The 18,434-nt window shown below is 53.9% G+C and overlaps 11 protein-coding genes across 11 annotated transcripts; 3 read left to right on the top strand and 8 right to left on the bottom strand.

Moving 5' to 3' along the window:
- Positions 1 to 656: 656 nt before the first annotated feature.
- SNOG_03969 (hypothetical protein) lies at positions 657 to 984 on the bottom strand (the record flags this gene model as incomplete). Its single annotated transcript, XM_001794460.1, has 2 exons — positions 657 to 789; positions 908 to 984. 2 exons carry the CDS (start codon positions 982 to 984, stop codon positions 657 to 659), a joined length of 210 nt encoding a protein of 69 aa, XP_001794512.1.
- Positions 985 to 1,966: 982 nt separating this feature from the next.
- On the bottom strand, positions 1,967 to 2,269 carry SNOG_03968 (hypothetical protein; the record flags this gene model as incomplete). Its single annotated transcript, XM_001794459.1, has 1 exon — positions 1,967 to 2,269. One exon carries the CDS (start codon positions 2,267 to 2,269, stop codon positions 1,967 to 1,969), a length of 303 nt encoding a protein of 100 aa, XP_001794511.1.
- Positions 2,270 to 3,236: 967 nt separating this feature from the next.
- SNOG_03967 (hypothetical protein) lies at positions 3,237 to 3,462 on the bottom strand (the record flags this gene model as incomplete). The annotated part of the gene is made up of 2 exons (XM_001794458.1): positions 3,237 to 3,312; positions 3,416 to 3,462. 2 exons carry the CDS (start codon positions 3,460 to 3,462, stop codon positions 3,237 to 3,239), a joined length of 123 nt encoding a protein of 40 aa, XP_001794510.1.
- Positions 3,463 to 3,478: 16 nt separating this feature from the next.
- Positions 3,479 to 4,366, bottom strand: SNOG_03966 (hypothetical protein; the record flags this gene model as incomplete). Its single annotated transcript, XM_001794457.1, has 1 exon — positions 3,479 to 4,366. The coding sequence occupies one exon, from the start codon at positions 4,364 to 4,366 to the stop codon at positions 3,479 to 3,481; it is 888 nt and encodes a 295-aa protein (XP_001794509.1).
- A 1,183-nt stretch (positions 4,367 to 5,549) lies between these two features.
- Positions 5,550 to 7,544, top strand: SNOG_03965 (hypothetical protein; the record flags this gene model as incomplete). Its single annotated transcript, XM_001794456.1, has 1 exon — positions 5,550 to 7,544. One exon carries the CDS (start codon positions 5,550 to 5,552, stop codon positions 7,542 to 7,544), a length of 1,995 nt encoding a protein of 664 aa, XP_001794508.1.
- Positions 7,545 to 8,260: 716 nt separating this feature from the next.
- SNOG_03964 (hypothetical protein) lies at positions 8,261 to 8,399 on the bottom strand (the record flags this gene model as incomplete). The annotated part of the gene is made up of 2 exons (XM_001794455.1): positions 8,261 to 8,307; positions 8,336 to 8,399. The coding sequence occupies 2 exons, from the start codon at positions 8,397 to 8,399 to the stop codon at positions 8,261 to 8,263; spliced, it is 111 nt and encodes a 36-aa protein (XP_001794507.1).
- Positions 8,400 to 9,050: 651 nt separating this feature from the next.
- SNOG_03963 (hypothetical protein) lies at positions 9,051 to 13,557 on the bottom strand (the record flags this gene model as incomplete). Its single annotated transcript, XM_001794454.1, has 4 exons — positions 9,051 to 9,144; positions 9,332 to 9,680; positions 9,789 to 12,868; positions 12,899 to 13,557. The coding sequence occupies 4 exons, from the start codon at positions 13,555 to 13,557 to the stop codon at positions 9,051 to 9,053; spliced, it is 4,182 nt and encodes a 1,393-aa protein (XP_001794506.1).
- Positions 13,558 to 14,003: 446 nt separating this feature from the next.
- Positions 14,004 to 14,301, bottom strand: SNOG_03962 (hypothetical protein; the record flags this gene model as incomplete). Its single annotated transcript, XM_001794453.1, has 2 exons — positions 14,004 to 14,170; positions 14,235 to 14,301. The coding sequence occupies 2 exons, from the start codon at positions 14,299 to 14,301 to the stop codon at positions 14,004 to 14,006; spliced, it is 234 nt and encodes a 77-aa protein (XP_001794505.1).
- A 394-nt stretch (positions 14,302 to 14,695) lies between these two features.
- Positions 14,696 to 15,094, top strand: SNOG_03961 (hypothetical protein; the record flags this gene model as incomplete). The annotated part of the gene is made up of 2 exons (XM_001794452.1): positions 14,696 to 14,880; positions 14,965 to 15,094. The coding sequence occupies 2 exons, from the start codon at positions 14,696 to 14,698 to the stop codon at positions 15,092 to 15,094; spliced, it is 315 nt and encodes a 104-aa protein (XP_001794504.1).
- A 174-nt stretch (positions 15,095 to 15,268) lies between these two features.
- On the bottom strand, positions 15,269 to 16,002 carry SNOG_03960 (hypothetical protein; the record flags this gene model as incomplete). The annotated part of the gene is made up of 4 exons (XM_001794451.1): positions 15,269 to 15,541; positions 15,592 to 15,858; positions 15,910 to 15,954; positions 16,000 to 16,002. The coding sequence occupies 4 exons, from the start codon at positions 16,000 to 16,002 to the stop codon at positions 15,365 to 15,367; spliced, it is 492 nt and encodes a 163-aa protein (XP_001794503.1). The 3' UTR covers positions 15,269 to 15,364.
- Positions 16,003 to 16,145: 143 nt separating this feature from the next.
- Positions 16,146 to 17,448, top strand: SNOG_03959 (hypothetical protein). The gene is made up of 5 exons (XM_001794450.1): positions 16,146 to 16,355; positions 16,415 to 16,514; positions 16,632 to 16,732; positions 16,784 to 16,892; positions 16,941 to 17,448. The coding sequence occupies exons 1-5, from the start codon at positions 16,244 to 16,246 to the stop codon at positions 17,149 to 17,151; spliced, it is 633 nt and encodes a 210-aa protein (XP_001794502.1). The 5' UTR covers positions 16,146 to 16,243; the 3' UTR covers positions 17,152 to 17,448.
- The last annotated feature ends 986 nt before the right edge of the window (positions 17,449 to 18,434 follow it).

Below are 18,434 nucleotides of genomic sequence, written 5' to 3'. Positions count from 1 at the left end.
TAGCGCCTATATACCTTGCAGTATATATAGCTAGCTACTCTCTTCTCTTAGTAGACTCTTTATCTACTATTCTACCTTTAGTTAAATATAAGTACTTCTCGTCAACCTGAGCCTTCTATGCCCGCAGTCTGCCTTACAGTAAGGCAGCGTTAAGCTCAACCACAGCATGCAGCGATGAGTGTCGCAGCAGCGAACATGCCGAACGCTCAACGCCCCCTGACGCCACATGCGCGAGTGCTGCAGTCGCCGCCCCCAAAAAAGCCTGTCTAAGTCGAGTTCTTGAAGTGCTTCGGCGCGCCCTTCTATAGGGTTGCAATTTCATGTTCCTATTGCTTTCAAAGCTGATGTACATCTCGCTGCGATGTTCATTTACGGAGAGAACCGTGCCCACGTGAACGACACTATCGCCAAGCTTGAACATCATAGTCATCTCGAGGGCTCCTTGACGAGGCGCGCACCGGGGCATATGTCCAGAGTCTGCCTTCTCCTACGCCTGCAAGACTCATGTCTCCGGTGTCTTCTATAATTTCCTTCCTCGAGATGATGGTCATCATCTCCAATTGCTTTCACCTTGGTTCTTGAATATTGTCTAAAAGTGTGGCGGTCGTCAGACGTGTGTCCGCCCTGCTTTCTCGCATTCTTCCGTCTGAGGGGTTTCAGCGCGACCCAAGACTCGGATGGATCTTCTGCTCGGGCTTGCAGTCGTGGTCATCCCTGGATATAGACCCCAGCGAGATAAGGGAGTTGCACTCGATGAGCCCGCCCTCTTGTATGCACACGAGGTGGTCTCTGTGTGCTCGTTCAAGGGCCTCCAGAAGTCTCTGCCCCCCGCTACTCTATACCGCATCCCATCATCAGCTTCACAGTGCCTTGCCTGGTGAAACTTTGCGTCCGGAACCCGACGGACAATTCGGCTAGATAGACGTTGGGGTCGAAGAGGATGTACGTGAACTTGTCCAGCTCTTCCTCTTCCTCCATGTCCATTTCAACATGAGATCATCACAGGTTTGTACGATCGCGATTCTTTAAGAGGGTCAAGTCGAAGCGCAACTGGCCGGCTAGTGTACCATGACCACCTAGCATTCACGAGTTTCTTCGAGCTTGGACAAGACACGTCGCCAATACAACATGCAATCATAGGGATAAAACAGGTATTCATTCGCGACTGTACAACAGAAGACCAATAGTCTGCACATGTGTAGACAAGAAGAAAGAAGGAAACACTCTACGGTACCGTAGGCGTTGAGAGCCTTCCTCTGTACAAACATAAACTCCCCAAAGCCTCGCTCAAGGCACCTTATGTAACCAAGTTCAGCATGCGGAGAAGCTTTGACTGCGTCTTGAGGCTATAAGCCTGTCTAACCAACTCCCAAGAAGCGTCTCCATAGAGGATCGCATTCATTGCATCGTTAACGTAGCATCGCCACTGTTCACTTGGCATGCGAATGCAGTGTTCCTCCTCCGTAATGTTACCGAACCAGGCAACCAGGGACGGAGAGTGGCGCTTAACGTTCTTGACTTCTTCAATAAGCCGAGTAAGATGATTGCCCACACGCTTCCACTTCCGGTATGCACCGTGTTGGCGCTGGACGTGCAAGGCACGCGTGTTATAGTATGGGCTATCCCCAACACATGCCATATAAGTCCGAGCTTCGCTGCCATCATACCAGCGCTCTGAACACCACAGCCGAAGAATGTCTTGCACAATGTTGTTCTGCTCCAGTAGGGCGTCCAGCGTCTCAATCGGCTCCATATAATATTGAAGGCTGGGCGTCGTAAGATGAGCTCCCAAGGACTGTTATCTCGTGATGTTGAGACGCGCCGAGTTGTTGAATTCTCGCATGAAAGATAGTGAAGTCCACGTGAGCTGGGCCAGGTGGATAGCAGCGGCATCAGCGGCTCGGACGGTAGTCAAGAGCCCATTGAGCGCAGCTGTAAGGACTTTATCGCTTTGTAGGTATTGTGGTCAAGCCAACTCAGAAAAGACATCGTCTTGGATGATCTTGACAGTTTGTTGCTCCAGAGACGAAAGATTCTTGAGTCCGTCCTCCATGAGCCAGAATTCCAGGTGCATCCAGTCGTTAGGGGATCGAAGCTCTTCGTAGACAAGGAGAATTAGCGGGGTGAAGAAGAAGCCAGGGGTAGACTTGTGTCCACTCTTGCGCAGCATGAGCATGAGGCCTTGGTAGAAGACTTGCGTTCTCTCGTACCGTGTGACGGGCGGACGGTCCAAGGAGAGCCGACAGCCAAACACAATCGGGCGTGCCATGTATATAGTAAGGATAACAAGGGTGACATGGTAGCCACATGCCAGAGAGAAGAGGCTGGGCCCCCACATACTGTGTTCTAGATTGTTTCATCACTGACCATCTGAAGAGGATGAAGGTGACAAGATCAGAGTATCGGGACGAAGACGGTGTTCTTTGAATTGCGTTGCGATGGGCAGCAAAGGTGCGATGTAATTCTACTTGTCCTCTTGGAGGAATGCGTTCATAGTTGTCGGCTGTGAAGCCCTTCGTTTTTGGCTGCTACGCTTCAAAGTCAGTGGCGTTCGCGCGGATGCCTGCACATACCCGTGGACCTACCTGTGTTTCTGCCTCAGCGCGCTACCACGTTCTGTGTGTAAATACATCGTCTCGAAATTACGCTTGTCCCGACGGCGAGTGATCGAGATGCACAACTATCTCGCCTTTCACAGGACGAAGATGCGCAACTGATGAGATACTTCTTCTACTAAGGTGACTACCTCTCTATACATAGGCAGTCCTTGCAAGAGCCTTTGATATACTGTTTGCAAGACTCTGTTTGCGCTCATATAAACGCTCTTTATCCTGAGGCGACTGGGTCTAGAATCCAACACTCCCGTGGCCAGAGGCCAGCTACAGGCCACTGCAACTGGTCCCACATGATCTAGAGTATCACCCGGGTACGGGTACCGGAAGTTTCTTTTTTGAGCCGCTGGCGGGTATGAAGCTATTGCACTGATTGGTATTGTGTCGCTTCCAAGGTTGTAGCAGTGACTTTACTCGTTTTGGATGATTGGTTGTGCAAATCTCATAAGACGTCGTCTCAGTATCCACTTCGAATTGCCTTTGTTTGGTCAGTGCGGAGGCGGCTGTAATTACGCGAGCCCCATCTTCGCACTGCAGGGTTGTTGTGTCCCTGTTGTCGATCAGCACATGTGTTCCAACGACAAAGAAGCAGAGATGAGGCGATTCGACTCAGACAACGACTAACTAGCTGGTCATCTTAGCAGTAACTTCGTTTACACCTTCTGCCCCCGGAGCGGATTGTCTGTCGCGTTCAGCTAGACTATGGCCACAATAGGATCCAATTCAACATCTAGTTTGTAAGCTATTCTGGTTAAGTCTAAATTTTCTCTCAACTCCTCTATCTAGCTCGCCTATGCGCTGACTATTGCCAAAGTTGGCTTCCTTCGGACATGGTAGACACTTCTGCCATGTTGGATAAAAAGCTCCTACATGGAAAAACCATGCCTCTGGTCAAATCCCGGGTATCTCCCAAACCGGCGCATGCCCGTCAGATTGCACAACAAGGTGTGCATCATATCATCTGCATGCTGCGCCTTTCTTACAAGGCCGCATCGGCTTAGACGCTGGAGCACTTCTTCGCGCAGTTTTAATCCTTTGGAGTTTGGGCGCTCATTTCCCTTGCCGCAGAATTGAATTGCCGCAGGTGTAAGCTTCGCCTGTAACACGACCAGACTGCCCAAGGATAGCTTGTGTGCTAAGAAAACGTACTTGGAACCGCTCTGTACCCAGGCCATGACCTTTTCCTTGAAGTCATCGTATTCCAGGCTCGCTGCATTTTCGTGATGCTCATCTATGAGCGCAGTGTAGTTGCTGTACATTTTGCGGTAGAGTTTCTCAGATCGGATCGATCCTGGGCGAGGAAGGCGGTTGTATCCTGTCTGCCGTTTTGACCAGTTGGGGTCCCATGTGACGAAGAAATAGATATACATAACGATGCAGATCAGATTTAGTTTCGCACATCGATCTTCAACGTTTTCCATAAGTTCCATTGCAGTGCGAACCTGCATTGCGGGCCCAGAATCAATCTTAGCGCGTAATGTATCGTCTAGCCGACCGTCGGAGAAGAGTAGATTGAGAGATGGCTCGGCGATGATGTGGCGTATGAAGGGACCAGGAGACGGGAGGTCGGAAGGTACTTCCATGCCATCGAATTGGCCCCAGAACCATCCTGCAGTGTGCCTCTTTTTGCTTGGAGTGTCTGCTCTAAGCCATGTTGCGAAGCCTTCCACTTTACGGACAACCACAGCATGGTTCGGAATGCTGTCTGGAAACACGGTATCAAAGCTGGGCGCATTCGAGATGCTCTGATCCATGTTAGTGACCGCTCGCGATTGAAAGTGTGCAAACAAATACCTTTTGTGATACAGTTTGAAAAACCCCGACGATAGATTCGAGAGCTGACAACACACCCTCATCATGGCTCACCTGGCGGTGAGGATCCGAATGGTCTAAATCGATGGAATCGTCGTTAGAACCATTGGAACTGTCCGCATCGTTGGGATTGTCCGAATCGCTGAATCCTTCCCAAACGCTGGAACTGTCATTATTGCTGGAGCCGTCCCAATCGTCATTGAAATCGTTGGAAACGTTGTAATCGTCAGGGGGTTGCTCTTTGGGCTGCTGGTCAACGAGACGCCGAGAAAGTCTTGATCGAAGAGGCATGATTCACAAGAGTGGACTGCACAAGTCGACAGCTTTGTAAGAATTAAGGACAAAGGCGCCTCGAGCTATGGAGTGGAAATGTATGGAGTATGCCAGATGACTGGAGACGTAGCTGTAACTCGTTTTATACATGAGCAAGGTTGTCGATGTGCTGGCCCCCCGGTGCATCGGGCGAAAAAGCATGGTGCGGAATTTTGTCATTGCACCGCGCAATTCTAGCATTAGACCTCGGGGAGGTTCAAGTGTCTAGCGATGTTGATTCACCATGGTGCGTCTTGACTCTGGTTCTGCGACGACCGGGCAAAGGCCTCACCTGCATGAACAGCAGCGAAAGCTAGCCGAAATAGGCACAGAGTCGAGCAGTCGAATGCAGTGGCGCAAGATCATCTCGATGATCAACGTCTTGATTGACAAGCAGATCCAAGACAAGTGTGCTACACTGCTTTTTCTCAGCGCTTGCATCATGCGTGAATAGCGGTACAATCACACTGCCATTGTATTGGCGTCGATGAGCTCATACAATTCGACAGGTAATTGTGTCCTATCCTCAATGTGGGTTTGGCCAGGCTGCAGGTGCTGGTTGCAGCCTCACACTCCCGACGCGAGTTCACGTGCCGACGTGAGCGACTTGCAACGTTGGAAGTGCCTACCTACCGTTGCAGGCGGTGGGGAGCCTATGTCCGCGTTATCGCCGAGCCAAAAGTTTGTGACGTGCAGCGACGAGCAGGAGCACGACCACAACCACGGCCACAACCACAACAAGATACACAACAAGATACACAACCCCGCCCCGCTCCGCCCCGCCCACCAGGTCCATCTGCACCGCCGGGCGACATGGCCACAGCTATGGCGCCCCCGAGCGGCCGCACGCGCATGCGACTGACCATCGAGGTGCTTCCCCTCGCGCCAGACGACGCCCACGGACCGTACCGCTCCCACGCCCTCGCCAGCTTCAAGGGACGCAGGTTTGCGCTGCCCGTGAGCACCGACGACACATTTGAGACCGTCTGGGGCCAGATTGAGCATCGCTACAAGACCAGCTATCTCAACGCGCAGCAGGCGGCCAACTTCACCATCAAGAAGCTGCAGGACGCCTACGACTGCGACCTCTTCATGACGGACACGGTCGGCTCCATCTACGAGGGCGAGACAGATGCGACGCTGCGCCTGATCAAGGTCGTGCCGACCTTCCTCGACCGCGCCTTCTCCGTGCCGAGCACCTCCAGCCTGCGCCCTGCTCATGCGCAAAAGCGCGCCCGCGGACTAGAACAGCCAGCCGCGACCAAGCGCCGCCGGACAGACCAGTCTGTCGAAGCAATCGACCTCGATGCTCTTGGCCCGCCGCGCGACCAGCCCGTACCCTCGACCGAACACGACACCCGCGGCCAGAGCAGGAGCAGGAGCAGGAGCAGCCACAGTCGCACAAGCAGTCGCACAAGCAGATCCGCCACTGGATCCTCTTCTCTGGTCCTCGTCAATGGCACACGCACGGGACAGGCTGAGTTTGCCCCTGCAATCAAGCAAGAGTCCCCCGAATTCGGCTCTCCACCGCCACGGCATCGTCCGACACCCCACCGGAGCCCTAAGCTCCCACAAGAACATGGCCCTTCTCGGCGCACACCCTCCAGAACGCCCGCTGGTTCTGTGCAGCCCGCGGCAGGCCCGAGACGTGGATCCGAGGCAGTTGGACCTGTTGACGAGCACCTGGCTGTCTCTACACACGATGCGAATGGAGATGCGGACAAGGAGGGTGTGCAAACACCACAATCGACCACCCAAGAGTCAGCCATACAACACTCCCTGCCGCCCACGTCGGCACAACGGCCCCAGACCCCGCCGCGTGTTGCGACCAGGCGACCGAACGTATACGATGTGCCTAGTTCTCCGGAATTCCTCACCAATGAACCGAAAAAGGCAAAGTCGACCTATGGTCGCAATGTGACGACCCCCCGATCCGCACTCGGCTTTCTGCGTACTCCAGTTAAGCCAGCCTCGTCCTCGCCTAGGAGGCCTGGCACCTTGAAGAAGCCCGCAAACGTACTCCAGTCGGACGTCAATACCTCGAAAACGGCTGAATTGGCACCCGTGCCATCATTGACTACCTCCTCGAAGAACGAAGGCCCAGCGTCAGCGTCAACGTCAGCGCAGCCCAGAAGGCGTGGAAGACCACGTATACACCCTGAGCAACTCGCCGTGACCAGTGCAGCTACGCCTCGCAAAAACCTTGACCCTCCGTGCAAGACTCCTCTTACCACCAAATCCTCACCCGACCTGCGCCAGCCAGCACGTTACCTCACTCACTCCCCGTCAACAGCTGACTCGGCAAGCGATCGTGCTTCTGAAGAGCCATCGGCGGTACCGCCAAAACCTGAAAATGGGACTGCTGCCGGCAGCGATTCGCCATCAGCTCATGATCAGAGCTCGACCGAGGAAGAGAGTGACACTGATGTTCAGCAAACTGGTCTACCAGGTGCCGCTCCATATCAGATCACCTCGTCACCGCCAACCTTCCAGAACGCACCAGTCTCCACACCTTCTTTTCCAGCGACCAGCCAGCCAACATTCTCGCAGCAGGTCCGACAGACACCTATCCCATTGCCCTTGAATGCCGCACGAACTGAAGCTAGTCGTGCAGTTGCAAGATATACCGGCTTTCCTACTCTCCGGGAGCAACTTGTTGATGCCAAGACTCCGTCCAATTCTAGTCAAATGAAGCCTTACGATCCGAGATTGGCCAACTTAGCGAAGCTCGCGGTGGAATCCGATGTAAAATCCGCGTCGGTGGACGATAGTAGCGATGAGGAAAGTAGCAGCAGTGACAGTGATTGAGCTGACATGTCACACTGGCGAGTTGGATGCATGATCCTGAAGCTGTACGAAGCTTTTTGCCCACTTAAAACGGACCTGTGCATACCTGCGAACATCTTCAAGAGTAGGAATTCTCATTTATTTTGTAGCTATGTATACCCGCGAACATGTTGAGGAGTCAGAACCTCCATCTTGCACAGCTAGTCGACAGAGCTCTGTGAGAATGGCTTACTGGAAGGTCGCGGAGGTTGGATGGATTGTTCAATTTTATAGGCGATAGGAAGGAACAACACGAAAGCAGTAATACCGAAACAGCTCGCCAAATAGAAAAGTGTAGTGATGCCTTCTCATCTGTTACCAGGTTTAGATACTCGCATCTTCCTTCCGACGACTCACAAAGATCAATGGGCACGAAGCAACCCCAAACACTTGGATTCCATCGCTTGCCAGTGGTTCCGGACTTTGCCTTCGCACGCTTCCAAAGATTTGTGAATACTGCTTGTCCAACAATCAATAACGGAAGACTGGACGGCAGCGGCCATGGCAATGTTTGATTGGTGAGACATGAATACGGTGTGTTGAAAGCGGAACTGATGCTCGTACTCGTTTGCTGACAGGGAAGATTTCGATACCGATGTTCTGTGATGTGTCGGTCTGTCTGCGCTCGAGGCCATGATTTGTTGCTCTCTCTCACTCGGGAAGGAAGAATGTTGCTTCAGGATGTGGCGACAGGCAAGCTATGCGGTCATCCTCCCCATTAGGAGGTGCGTTCTCTTGTCTCCTTCTGCACGTGTCAAGCGCTCACCACCTACCTGCTAAAATAGGCGTCTGAAGTGCCAACAAGATCCACGAACTAGCAATCGTACTCGCAGCCATATTAGTTAGAAGATTTGGATTACTTAAAGTGGCTTTGCTGTAGTCTTCATTGAGGCAGAAACCCCTGCCGAAAGTAGTTCGGTCCAGCGAAAACCGCGGCTTCTTCGATGCAATAGCTTCATGCAAGTCTCATAGCAACCGGAATAGCTCCTGACAAGCGTCACTTAACAACATAATGCGATTGCTATCTAGTGACTGCAGCAGTCTTGACTCTAGCTGACATGGCTTTATACAAGAGCGAAGACAGTAACATGTCTGCGAAGTTCCTGTGGTCAGAAACCAATATGGAATGACATCTCGAAAAAACGAAGAAACCAAAGGTGCCTGCGCAAAGCAGGCGGGTATGCGAATCGAAACAAAGGCCGACATTCATCCAAACGCCGGGTATCAATAAAGAAGGGAACTGCCATAGCCTCTGTCCCCGTACGCTTCCTAGTGGCCACAGATCCAGTCCCGCCAGCCAGTTATTAGAAAACAAAAATTATCGAGAGAGTACGAATTAGGTGGCAGTAAGCTACCGTGTTGAGGATCTGGAGTTTCAATCAAAAGCCGTCTCCTCACGCACCATGAGTGGATTTACTCGCGGATCCAGCCGACCATCTCCTCGCGGAGTAGAACCGTTCGAGCCCTTTCGAGGTCCACCCATGTTCATCAGTAGCATGCCACTTTCCCGCCGTCTCTGTCGTTGCTCTCTGGCACTGCCAGATTGAACAGCACCATTGAGACTTCCATATCCTTCGCCTCCCTGATATGGCTGCTCATAAGACGGAGCTTCATAGCTAGGGCGCATAGGTATAAATCCAGCATCGTATCCGGTATTTTGGCCTTGCGACTGTTGTGGAGGTTGCGGAGGTGGATACGATGGCGCTGCAAGTGGTTGGAACTGCTGGGAAGGTCGATCGTAGTGTTGTTGGAAGGACGTCTGATTGTACGCAGGCGTAGGAAGATCAGAGAACATTTGTCTCCTAGGTGAACGGATCGCCTCGTCGCCGAGGTGGGAGTTGCTCCTGATTTCGTGGATGGGTGAGCTCGCTTCGTCTAGAGCTGTGCCAAAAATATCGGCAAAATCGGTCAGAAAGAAGGATATGAGAGGTGCTGGTATGTTGAGTGTCGGTGCAAAGACAATGCCAACATTTCTGACAGTCATCTTGTTCAACCCGGCGTTGTCGACAATCTCGATCAAGAATGAGGACAAGTGACGCAGCAGCTCAAAGTTGGCATGAGGCAGCTTATGTACAAGTACGTTGAAGGTCTGGATCTTCTTGCTGCGCTCGTCCATATCTGTAGGTCGTCAGTCATTCGTCTTATTTAGATGAGTATACAACTCACCAAGAACCTTCAAAAAATCTAGATGTAGCTCCCGAGTAAGAATCGAAGACGGTAGCTCACGCAGATACAGCTTCAGTAAAGAGGCCACTGCGTGCACATCGTAGTATTGTCCGTCGAGGAGCCTAATATCTCCCTCTGTATTGAAGCGTTCGCGGAGGCCTTTGATGACTATATTTGAGCCACTGAGGCGGAAAATGCCTTCTTCGTTGATAGCCTTCTTTTCCTGGAGGTATTCCAAACACCTATAGACAACAGCAGGCAATGGCACATTGACACCAGCAGGTTGAGAGTATTCCACAGCCTCCTGTAGAGGAATGCCGAAAATGCTCCGATTCGGAGGCGGTGCGCGGTATTCAACTTGGCCTAATGCTTGGCCGCTGCTGATCTGAACGGGGGCAAGATCAGAGGAGCCACCTCGGCCCCTGAAGCCGAAGATGCTGCGCTTCTTGTCCTTGACTGCAGTTTGTCCAGAGGACGACTTGTTGCCCCAGAACTCGGCGTCCTTGATTGGCGCGCCATTGCTAGGACCAGAGATGGCTGGGTAATGACCTGAGCTGTCTTGAGCGAACGTGGAGTTCTTTGGCGATCCTCGTGCTGGCTTACTGGCCAAGGCTTCTCGAGTGTGGGGTCCGCGGACTGGCGCTTCGGCGGCAATGGTGTCATCGTAACTGAGACCCTGAAGTCGATCCAGATTTGCTTGATCTGGACTATCCTTCCTTGATGGACGTGGAGACTCTTGATTGTGCTGTGTCTTCTGTAGTCGAGCGGCTGCAGGGACTGGTACTTCGATAGGCGAAGTGTCCTCAGGCCAGTCAACATGCTGTAGAAGAGCGTCGACCCACGCATCGCGCTCTTCGTCATTTTCAGCACAGAGCACGTGGCGCACAAGACTCGAAGAATCCTTACGCTTAGGCTCAAGTATGAGGAAAGCGTGTCGGTACTGGTTATCTTCTGTGTCATCCTTTCTCTGGGGCGACTGATTCGACTGCTGCTGAGATTGCTTGCCGATTTGAGCATTCTGTAGTTTTATGGTACCCAAATGAGCGCCTCCCTCGACTTCGTAGTATCTGAACTCTGGTCCATCCAACACAAAGAAGCGAGCTTTCCAGCCACCAAAGTTCTTGCCGCGCTTCGTCAGGTAGCCTTCTTTCCTCTGCCGAGTCTTGGGGACTGCCTCTACTGGGGCAAGAGTGGGTTCTGGGTTCAGTCTGTCTCCAGCCTGAGCGCCAATGACATCAGCCGAAATATAATCGCAGACGATTAAAGCAGCGTCCTCGCTCATAGGCGTCTCGAGAATCGTGTCAAAGTAGTCATTGAGGGCAATTCTGCGAGCATCAATTCTAGCTGGAGCATGCCCACCAAACAAAGCTCTCTCGGGTACCTTGGCATGCAGATCGCATAACGCTCTCAGCTGGGAGTCCAGAACTGGCAGTGTAGCAGTGGTCTTCTCCACTCGCCAGAGTTGCTTATTGTTCGAACGAGAATATACGGCAAGGATGAAGACCGGATCTTCTTCTTGTGGTCTAGGTGCCAGGAAACTGAGTCGCGATGGACGGAGCCTAGAGGAGAATACTTTGACTTCAATGGAGGGTAAAGCATTCGGAGGAAGAAGCAAGCCGGGGTACTGATCAGAGACGAGGCCTTTGTACACGTGCTCCGCGTCCGGAGCTTCAGTGAGGGTCGGACTGCTCGAGCTAGAGTCGGGGCTTGGCTGCGCCCCGGGAACTGCCAGCAGGGAGGAGGGATTGACATTGTTTGGCTGAGCTGCGGGCGGAGATTGATATGATTGAGGTGTGTTCGGTGGAAGTGGTCCGAGTTGCTGCAGATTTCGCGTGGCTGGATGAACTATTGCACTGGGCGACATGGGCGGAGATGCTACTGACTGTTTAGGGTGTCTGGGCAGCGGTGATCCGAGGGGTCTGTCGGTGGGCCGAGGACTTGATGGAAGACCGGGACTCATCAGCGGCGATCCTAAAGAGCCGACGCTCCGGTTAGCCATCATGGAGCTGTCCGAGTTGGTGGGGCTGAGCAAAGCGTTCAGTGAACTTGGTGGAGGGTGCCGCGGAGACAGTGGAAGCCCAGCTACAAGTGGGTTGAACTGGCGAGGGGAGAGGGGCGGTGCGGCAGCTTGCGCTTGGGGCAGATCTGTAGCTTCTGCAGCGCCGGGCGTCTGCTTGCCCTTGCTCCCACTCTTCTTCTTCTTGGACCTGCTCCGGGCTTGTTCGTCCTTCACAGCCATGGCTTCCCGGACCCGGTCGTCATCTTCGCGCGTCTTCCTCCGACCCCGCTGTTCGACAATGGGGATCTCGTCGGCTTCGAGTGTATCGTCGTAGTCTTCGTCGTCAACATCGTCGCGGGTAGCCTGGTGGAGGTGGGCGCTGGTTGTAATGGGCTTGGAGAGGTTCAGTGGAGCTGGAGGGGCCTTCCGTAGCGGCTGTGTGGTCTTAAGTGGAGGGGACTCAAAGCCATTTCCGCCGACCACGGGGGTTGCTTGCGTGACTGAAAGCTCGGGGGGATGCAGTCGTGAGTCGGAGGGCGGAGGGGTGGTGGTTGGTGGCGGCGTTTCAGGCTTCAAAGGCTGCTGCGGGGGCTGGGGGTAGGGAGGCTCGTTGTGCAGGAGCGTGTTCAGACCGAGTCCCTTGCTGCCCACGTGTAGGGGCTGCACTGAGTAGTCAGTGGGGGAATTGGTGCTCGAGACGGGGTTCGAGGCGGTCAGGGGCTCCGAGTGCGAGGGGGATTGTGCTAGTTGCGAGTCGGGAATCAGCTGCGGTGCTGGATGCTGCTGAGTTAGAGGCGACGTCTTGTGCTCGGGGTGTTTAGGGGGTTCCTCGGGCCTGTCGCTGAGGGCGGGCGACTGGCTGTCTTCGCGCTCGGCGGTTGAGGCAAGTGTGTCGGAGCGCTGCAGTGCGCCGGGCACTGGAGGCGCCTGGTCGTTGAGCTCCCTCAGCTTCCGACGGTAGCGGTCCTTGTCCTTGAGCGCGCGCTCGAGGTCCTTTTGCAGGCCAATGACCATGGACCGCTGCTTCTCAACGAGCCGCCAGAGTTGGGCGTTGTGGTTCGCGGTGCTCTGCTTGTCCTTCCACATGGACGTCAGGGCGGCCTCGGGAGAGCCTGCCGCGGCGATGAGGGGCCGGCCATGTCTGGCGGGTTAGGCGAGACTGGTGTCTTGCGAAGGGCGGTAGGCATGGCCGACAGGGACGCGCTGCGAGGCGCCCGAGGACATGGACGAGGCGGCTGAGTCCATCGATGGGCTGCGGATGGGGGCTGTAGGTCTCGTCTCAGGGCGGTTGGGACGCGACGGCGGGGGCATGGCGGCGGGCGAGGAGGGAGGGGAGAGGCCCGCCAACGACGACAACGTGGGCGACGAGGCGTGACGGAGCTGGGCATGCCCAGCGGGACGCCGTGATGTGGTGGAGGGAGTTGTGGCAGGAAAAATAGCAGGCGTAGGAATGTTCGCAGGTGCAGACGGGAGGTGGTGATGTTGGTGCTGCTGCTGCTGCTGCTGCTGGTGGTGCAGCTCTTCCTCGGCCAGCAGCTGGTCGAGCTTCTCGCGCGGCGATCGTGGTGGTTCGTGATAGGGCGTGGCAATGCTGTTGCTGGCGACCAGAGGGCTTGGGGCGGGCTTGCGACGGCCTGCCAGTGCGCGACGGTGCTGCTCTGCGCTGGTGGCCGGCACGTTCTGCGAGCGCGTCGAGTCGCGGGGCGGGTGAATGCTCGCCGCAAGGGACGGTGAGGGTGCTGGAAGGGCGGGAGGAGGCCAAGTCGTCGTCGAGATGGCTGCATCAGCACCAGCATCAGCATCAACATCAGCATCGGCATCAGCCCTCATGCTGGCTCGTAACCGAGACTAGCCCCGGTTGTGGGTGCTGGGTGCATGTCCGATGGTTGATGGGCCAGCCCGTATGTGGTATGCCTAGGTACAGACGGCTATGCGACCAGCGACGCGGTGGGGATCAGCTGTGTTTCGCAACCTCGTGCGTCTCTGGACTGCGCGCGCAGGATTCGAATTTCGTCTGCCGCCGTCTTGTCAGCGCAGCGCTCGCTTCGCCCCTAGCACGCCCTCGAGACTTGAGGCAGACCACCGCTATGTAGAAATTTGTCCACGTTCCACACCACAAGAGTCATGTGCAAACAGCCGTGCCGACGGTGTTATTCGCTGCTCTACGCGCCTAGCTTTCGGGCCCTGTGACGAGCGGCCAACTAGCATGGGCAATGTTTAATTCAACGCCCCCCCCCCCCCCCCCCCAATGAGCCATTCCTCACGCAAACGGGCTACTAGCCGACCTGTTCCTGCGTCCTGCAGCGCTTTGTCCCCCATGATCGCCTCCCAAATGCCCGCACCCAGACGCTCCAGAAACTGAAACCGTGTGGAGCGCCCGTCTCGTCGCGGTCGGCGTCAAAGGGCCTCTTTAGCCGGCCCATTGGACCACGCCAAAGCCTTGCTAGCCGTCATCACCGTCTGCTTCCACACAGTCTGCATACGAGTCCGCCCTGTTAGCCTCTGACCATGCTCGAGGGTGTGTGGCATAGACTTTGCCCGTTCCCCTGCGCCAATTGGCTTGGACGCTGCCATGGCGTATTTCGAGCATGGTGTATCATATCGTAGGCGAAGCTTTTCGACACCACCAAATGAACGCTGCCCCACTACGCGTCGATCAAGTCGCTCTGAGTTGACAACCCCAGGCTGAACTGTGGACCTGTGCGGCGCCCAAGCGGTCCTGCATCTGCCTCCGTACTTGCTACTTCACTACATGATGTGTCATGGATGCATGGCAATCTGCAAACATCCCTTAGCACTGCACCGCGCAATCGTACGACTCTGCGAATGTGTGAGCTTTTTGAAACTCTTGATTGCTCACGCGAATGCGGAATGCAGGGAGCCGCCGTCGATCACACACTAGTGTCCAACGGTCGGCGGAGCTGTACCTCTCAGGCAACGAGTCTCCTGATCGATCACTTCTTCCGTCATGGATCATGGAGACGACATACACAGTATCCGCAGGGAAAAAACAATACTGCTTGCTTTCCTCCGTTGTATAACAGGCCAGCTTGCAGTGAAAAGTGAGGTGTTGTTGAGTGTCACCTCCAATGACGCGCACAGCGAGCCTGAGGCCGATAAAGCTGCAAGTACTTCTGCATACTGCACGCATTCGTAAGTGATTCTTGTAGGCAGCTTGTATCGACAATGAGCCACAGACCAAGCTTGCCTAGAGAACTCTCTATCTAGCTCTGCTAGATATATGATTGCAAACTCAAAGGCGAATACCGACGTGCGACCCATTCGTGATCGCGATCCTTACGACGGCATGTCCCCCGTGAAGTCTCTCGCCATGGAGCATAAGACCATACGATCGCATTGGCCTTGACCACACCTTTGGGCGCCAGCTGATTTTAGTTTCGTTTGCGTTGCCAACGCCAACACTACCAGCAAACACTTCTCTAAGATGATCGTCTGATTTACGATGTACACGTGGGAGCATATAGGATGAACCGAGAAATCACACGGGATGAAGAATGCAAGTGTCACACGAAAGGACATCTTGTAATAAAGTCGGAAATCTGTGTGTTTATGCTGCATTGAAATCGCGCTTGACAGTCGTCCGGGGCCAGAAGATGTAAGCACCGCTTCTACAAAACTATCGTTGGCTCCCGCTGCTATCGCGACAATGACATGTGCTAAGTCTTGTAACGCCATCCCATGCATACTTGTGCCTGTACAATATGATACATGGCAAATTGCCCTCTCGACTACAACTTGTACCCGTCCTTGGCCTCCTCGTTCTACCTTTGTTTAACTTTCGTGCAGTCGTGATCTGGCCTGGGTCAGCATGGATGCATAGCGACCAAGAACGAACATCGGTACCTGTGTTCTTGTTCTCTGCCCCCGGACAGGCAAGCCCATTGCATGCCGTCGTCCTCGATATGTGCCCATGTCCTTGAGCCGCCGTATGTTTTCCTGCACTTCTCTGCGCAAATCATTCTCAATCTTCATGTTTGAAAGCTCTGCAGTAAGTTCCAGCACGGTCGTGTTCTTCAGGCTGCCGACCTTGGCCCATGGATGGATGTGGAACTTGGCCATCAGGCCTTGCGAGACTTTTGGACCAATGCCGAAAAAGCTTTCGAGGGAGCGCTGGGCACGTTAGGTTGGGAGTCGCAATCGCGCGTCGCGGGGGCGAGTTACCTTGACAAGCGTCGCCTCAGTAAAGTTGAAGCCGTTCAGAAACACCTGCAAGAATCAGTGATAGTCTTTGGCCTCCATTTGAATACACACCATTGTGCTGCAGTCCCGGAGAGCCCAGTTGCCTGGTGGCTGATTGAGTTGGGTCTGCTACAGCATTGCGGCGGGCGCGAAACCTCCGGCGGTTTTTCCGACCCGCAAGTGCGGCTAGTGCGACGCTGCGGAGCTCAAGAAACACCACGTTTCATAAGAGCTCCCAGCGACTCCAGGGGCACAGCTGCACCATAAAACCCCTCCACCCGCCCTCCAATTGACGCCTCCACTTCGACCAGTCATCATGGCTTCCATTCAGAGATTCGTCATCTCCTTTCCTACTGATCCTTTCGGTCACTTTCGTGTTCTTTGCACAGACCTCCTGGAGGCGACAAAGGGACCCAAGATTACCCACAGCGGAAGCGATCGCGCATCATGTTCGTTGTGGATAGTTACTGAAGTACTGTCAAGCGAGAGAGTCTACTTCGACATGTACCCACGGCGATGAAGAGCTCGGACGCATTGTCATTGGCCTCTACGGCAATGACAGTCCCCAAGACTGCCGAAAACTTCCGGTACGACCACACCTTCATCGATATCAAGTACAATGCCAGAAATAGGAGAAAGCAGTCATCAGAATGCTATACCAGAGCCTAAAGTTGTGTCCACAACAAGAACTGACATCATTGTAGCGCTCTAGCAACTGGAGAGAAAGGCTTCGGCTACGAAGGCTCCACTTTCCACCGCGTCATCAATCAGTTCATGATTCAAGGAGGTGACTTTACTCGTGGTGGTAAGTTCTTGTTGCTCTCTTCACTTCGAAACACGCTGACGTCCTTCGCAGACGGCACTGGCGGCAAGTCGATCTACGGCGCGAAGTTCCCCGACGAGAACTTCAAGCTCAAGCACACTCGCAAGGGTCTCCTCAGCATGGCCAACTCGGGCAAAGACACGTACGTTCAGCTTGTAGTCCTCTGATCGCCTCACCTAACATATTGCAGCAATGGATCCCAGTTTTTCATCACTACAGTCGTGACAAGCTGGCTTGATGGCCGCCACGTTGTCTTTGGCGAAGTTATTGAGGGCTACGATGTCGTTGACAAGATCGAGAACGTGCCCAAGGGCTCGGGCGACAAACCGGTCAAGACGGTCAAAATTGCCAAGAGCGGGGAGCTCGAGGTGCCTGAGGAAGGTATACACGCCGAACTCTAAGCCAGTGCGGAATCACGCTGGCTTGCAAGGTTGGAGAGCTGCTGATAGTTTCTTTCTCTCAAGATACATATGGTGTTGCGGAGCCTGTTAGTGCAGATGAGAATCTCGACATCACTGCACCCAAGCCAAAAGCGAGCAGCGTCGTGGACGTTGCTTCGCCCCCTGCCGCTAAAGGGGACAAGTCTAAGACCCAGGTTCCTATATCAACCTCAGCTGTGGAGGGACTATCGACTGCGCAGAAACTCTTCTTCGTTGGAGCAATCGTTGGAGTATGTGCGATATTCTTGCGATCGCGCGGTGGCAAAACTAGTGCCGGCGCGGATAGATTCAAGGACAGAAACATGGCTTAGATATGAGAATACGATCACGAGTGCTTTATCCATGTTTTCAAGATTTGCTTCATGTCGTTCAATGGTTATATCGATAACCTGGGGTCCCAGCATGACATATGAACTAGGCCGCTATTGCGCGAGCATACTACATGTTCTCACCTATGAAGGAAAGCGTCCAGAGTGCAACAGCAAGCGGCTCGTCCAATAGCCTGAAACTATACACAGAAGAAGTCATTTCACGAAGTTTGACCATTCCGAACAATCCGTTCAATCTCCATATCTTTTCAGACCTGTTCTCGCCATCACGGTCGAAGCCTAGTGACACTGTATAGTCAGGCACCCTGGTCACTTTGCATACCAAGTGATAACATGGAGTATGCGGAGGTACTCGAAGATGCTGCCACAACAGGCTGCAGAACGCTGAAATCAGGTTGTCACACGGCGTCATATGCAGAGAGCAACAAACGGGGCCAGTCAGAAGCAAGCGACAGTCGTCGACGTTCATGTTCACCGCCCATGTTCACCGCGATTCGCCACCCTGGTGAGAGAACGACGCTAGTCTCCGTTGCGGTTAGCTCGAGCGTCAATCCATTTTTTGCACGGGCAATTTCTTTAACTGCTGTCCCTCCTCTCTCCCGCAACACCCATCAAACCCTTATCTAGTGTGTATTGCACAACTCTACAGCCACAGTATCTGTGAAGTCCACTCTTTCTTGGTCTTCACTCTTCTTCTCTTTCTCGTTTACAGGTCAGAGGCGTTTGCTCCTTTCCTGTGCCGACGAGTCTCAGGCGCGTTTCTGCCTGCCCTTCCGAGTTTCGTCACTTAGACTTGTCTTCTTTCGCCTGCCGCTCACAGCTGAACCAGCTGAGACAGGGAAATCGTAATATTCGATTCTACGAGACTTCTCAATCCACTATCGCAACACTCTTTACAGCCTTGCGTCAACACCA

Source organism: Parastagonospora nodorum (assembly GCF_000146915.1).
Source record: "Parastagonospora nodorum SN15 chromosome Unknown scaffold_5, whole genome shotgun sequence".
In the NCBI taxonomy this organism is placed as follows: Eukaryota; Fungi; Ascomycota; class Dothideomycetes; order Pleosporales; family Phaeosphaeriaceae; genus Parastagonospora; species Parastagonospora nodorum.
This window is presented reverse-complemented; position numbering and strand designations above follow the sequence as displayed.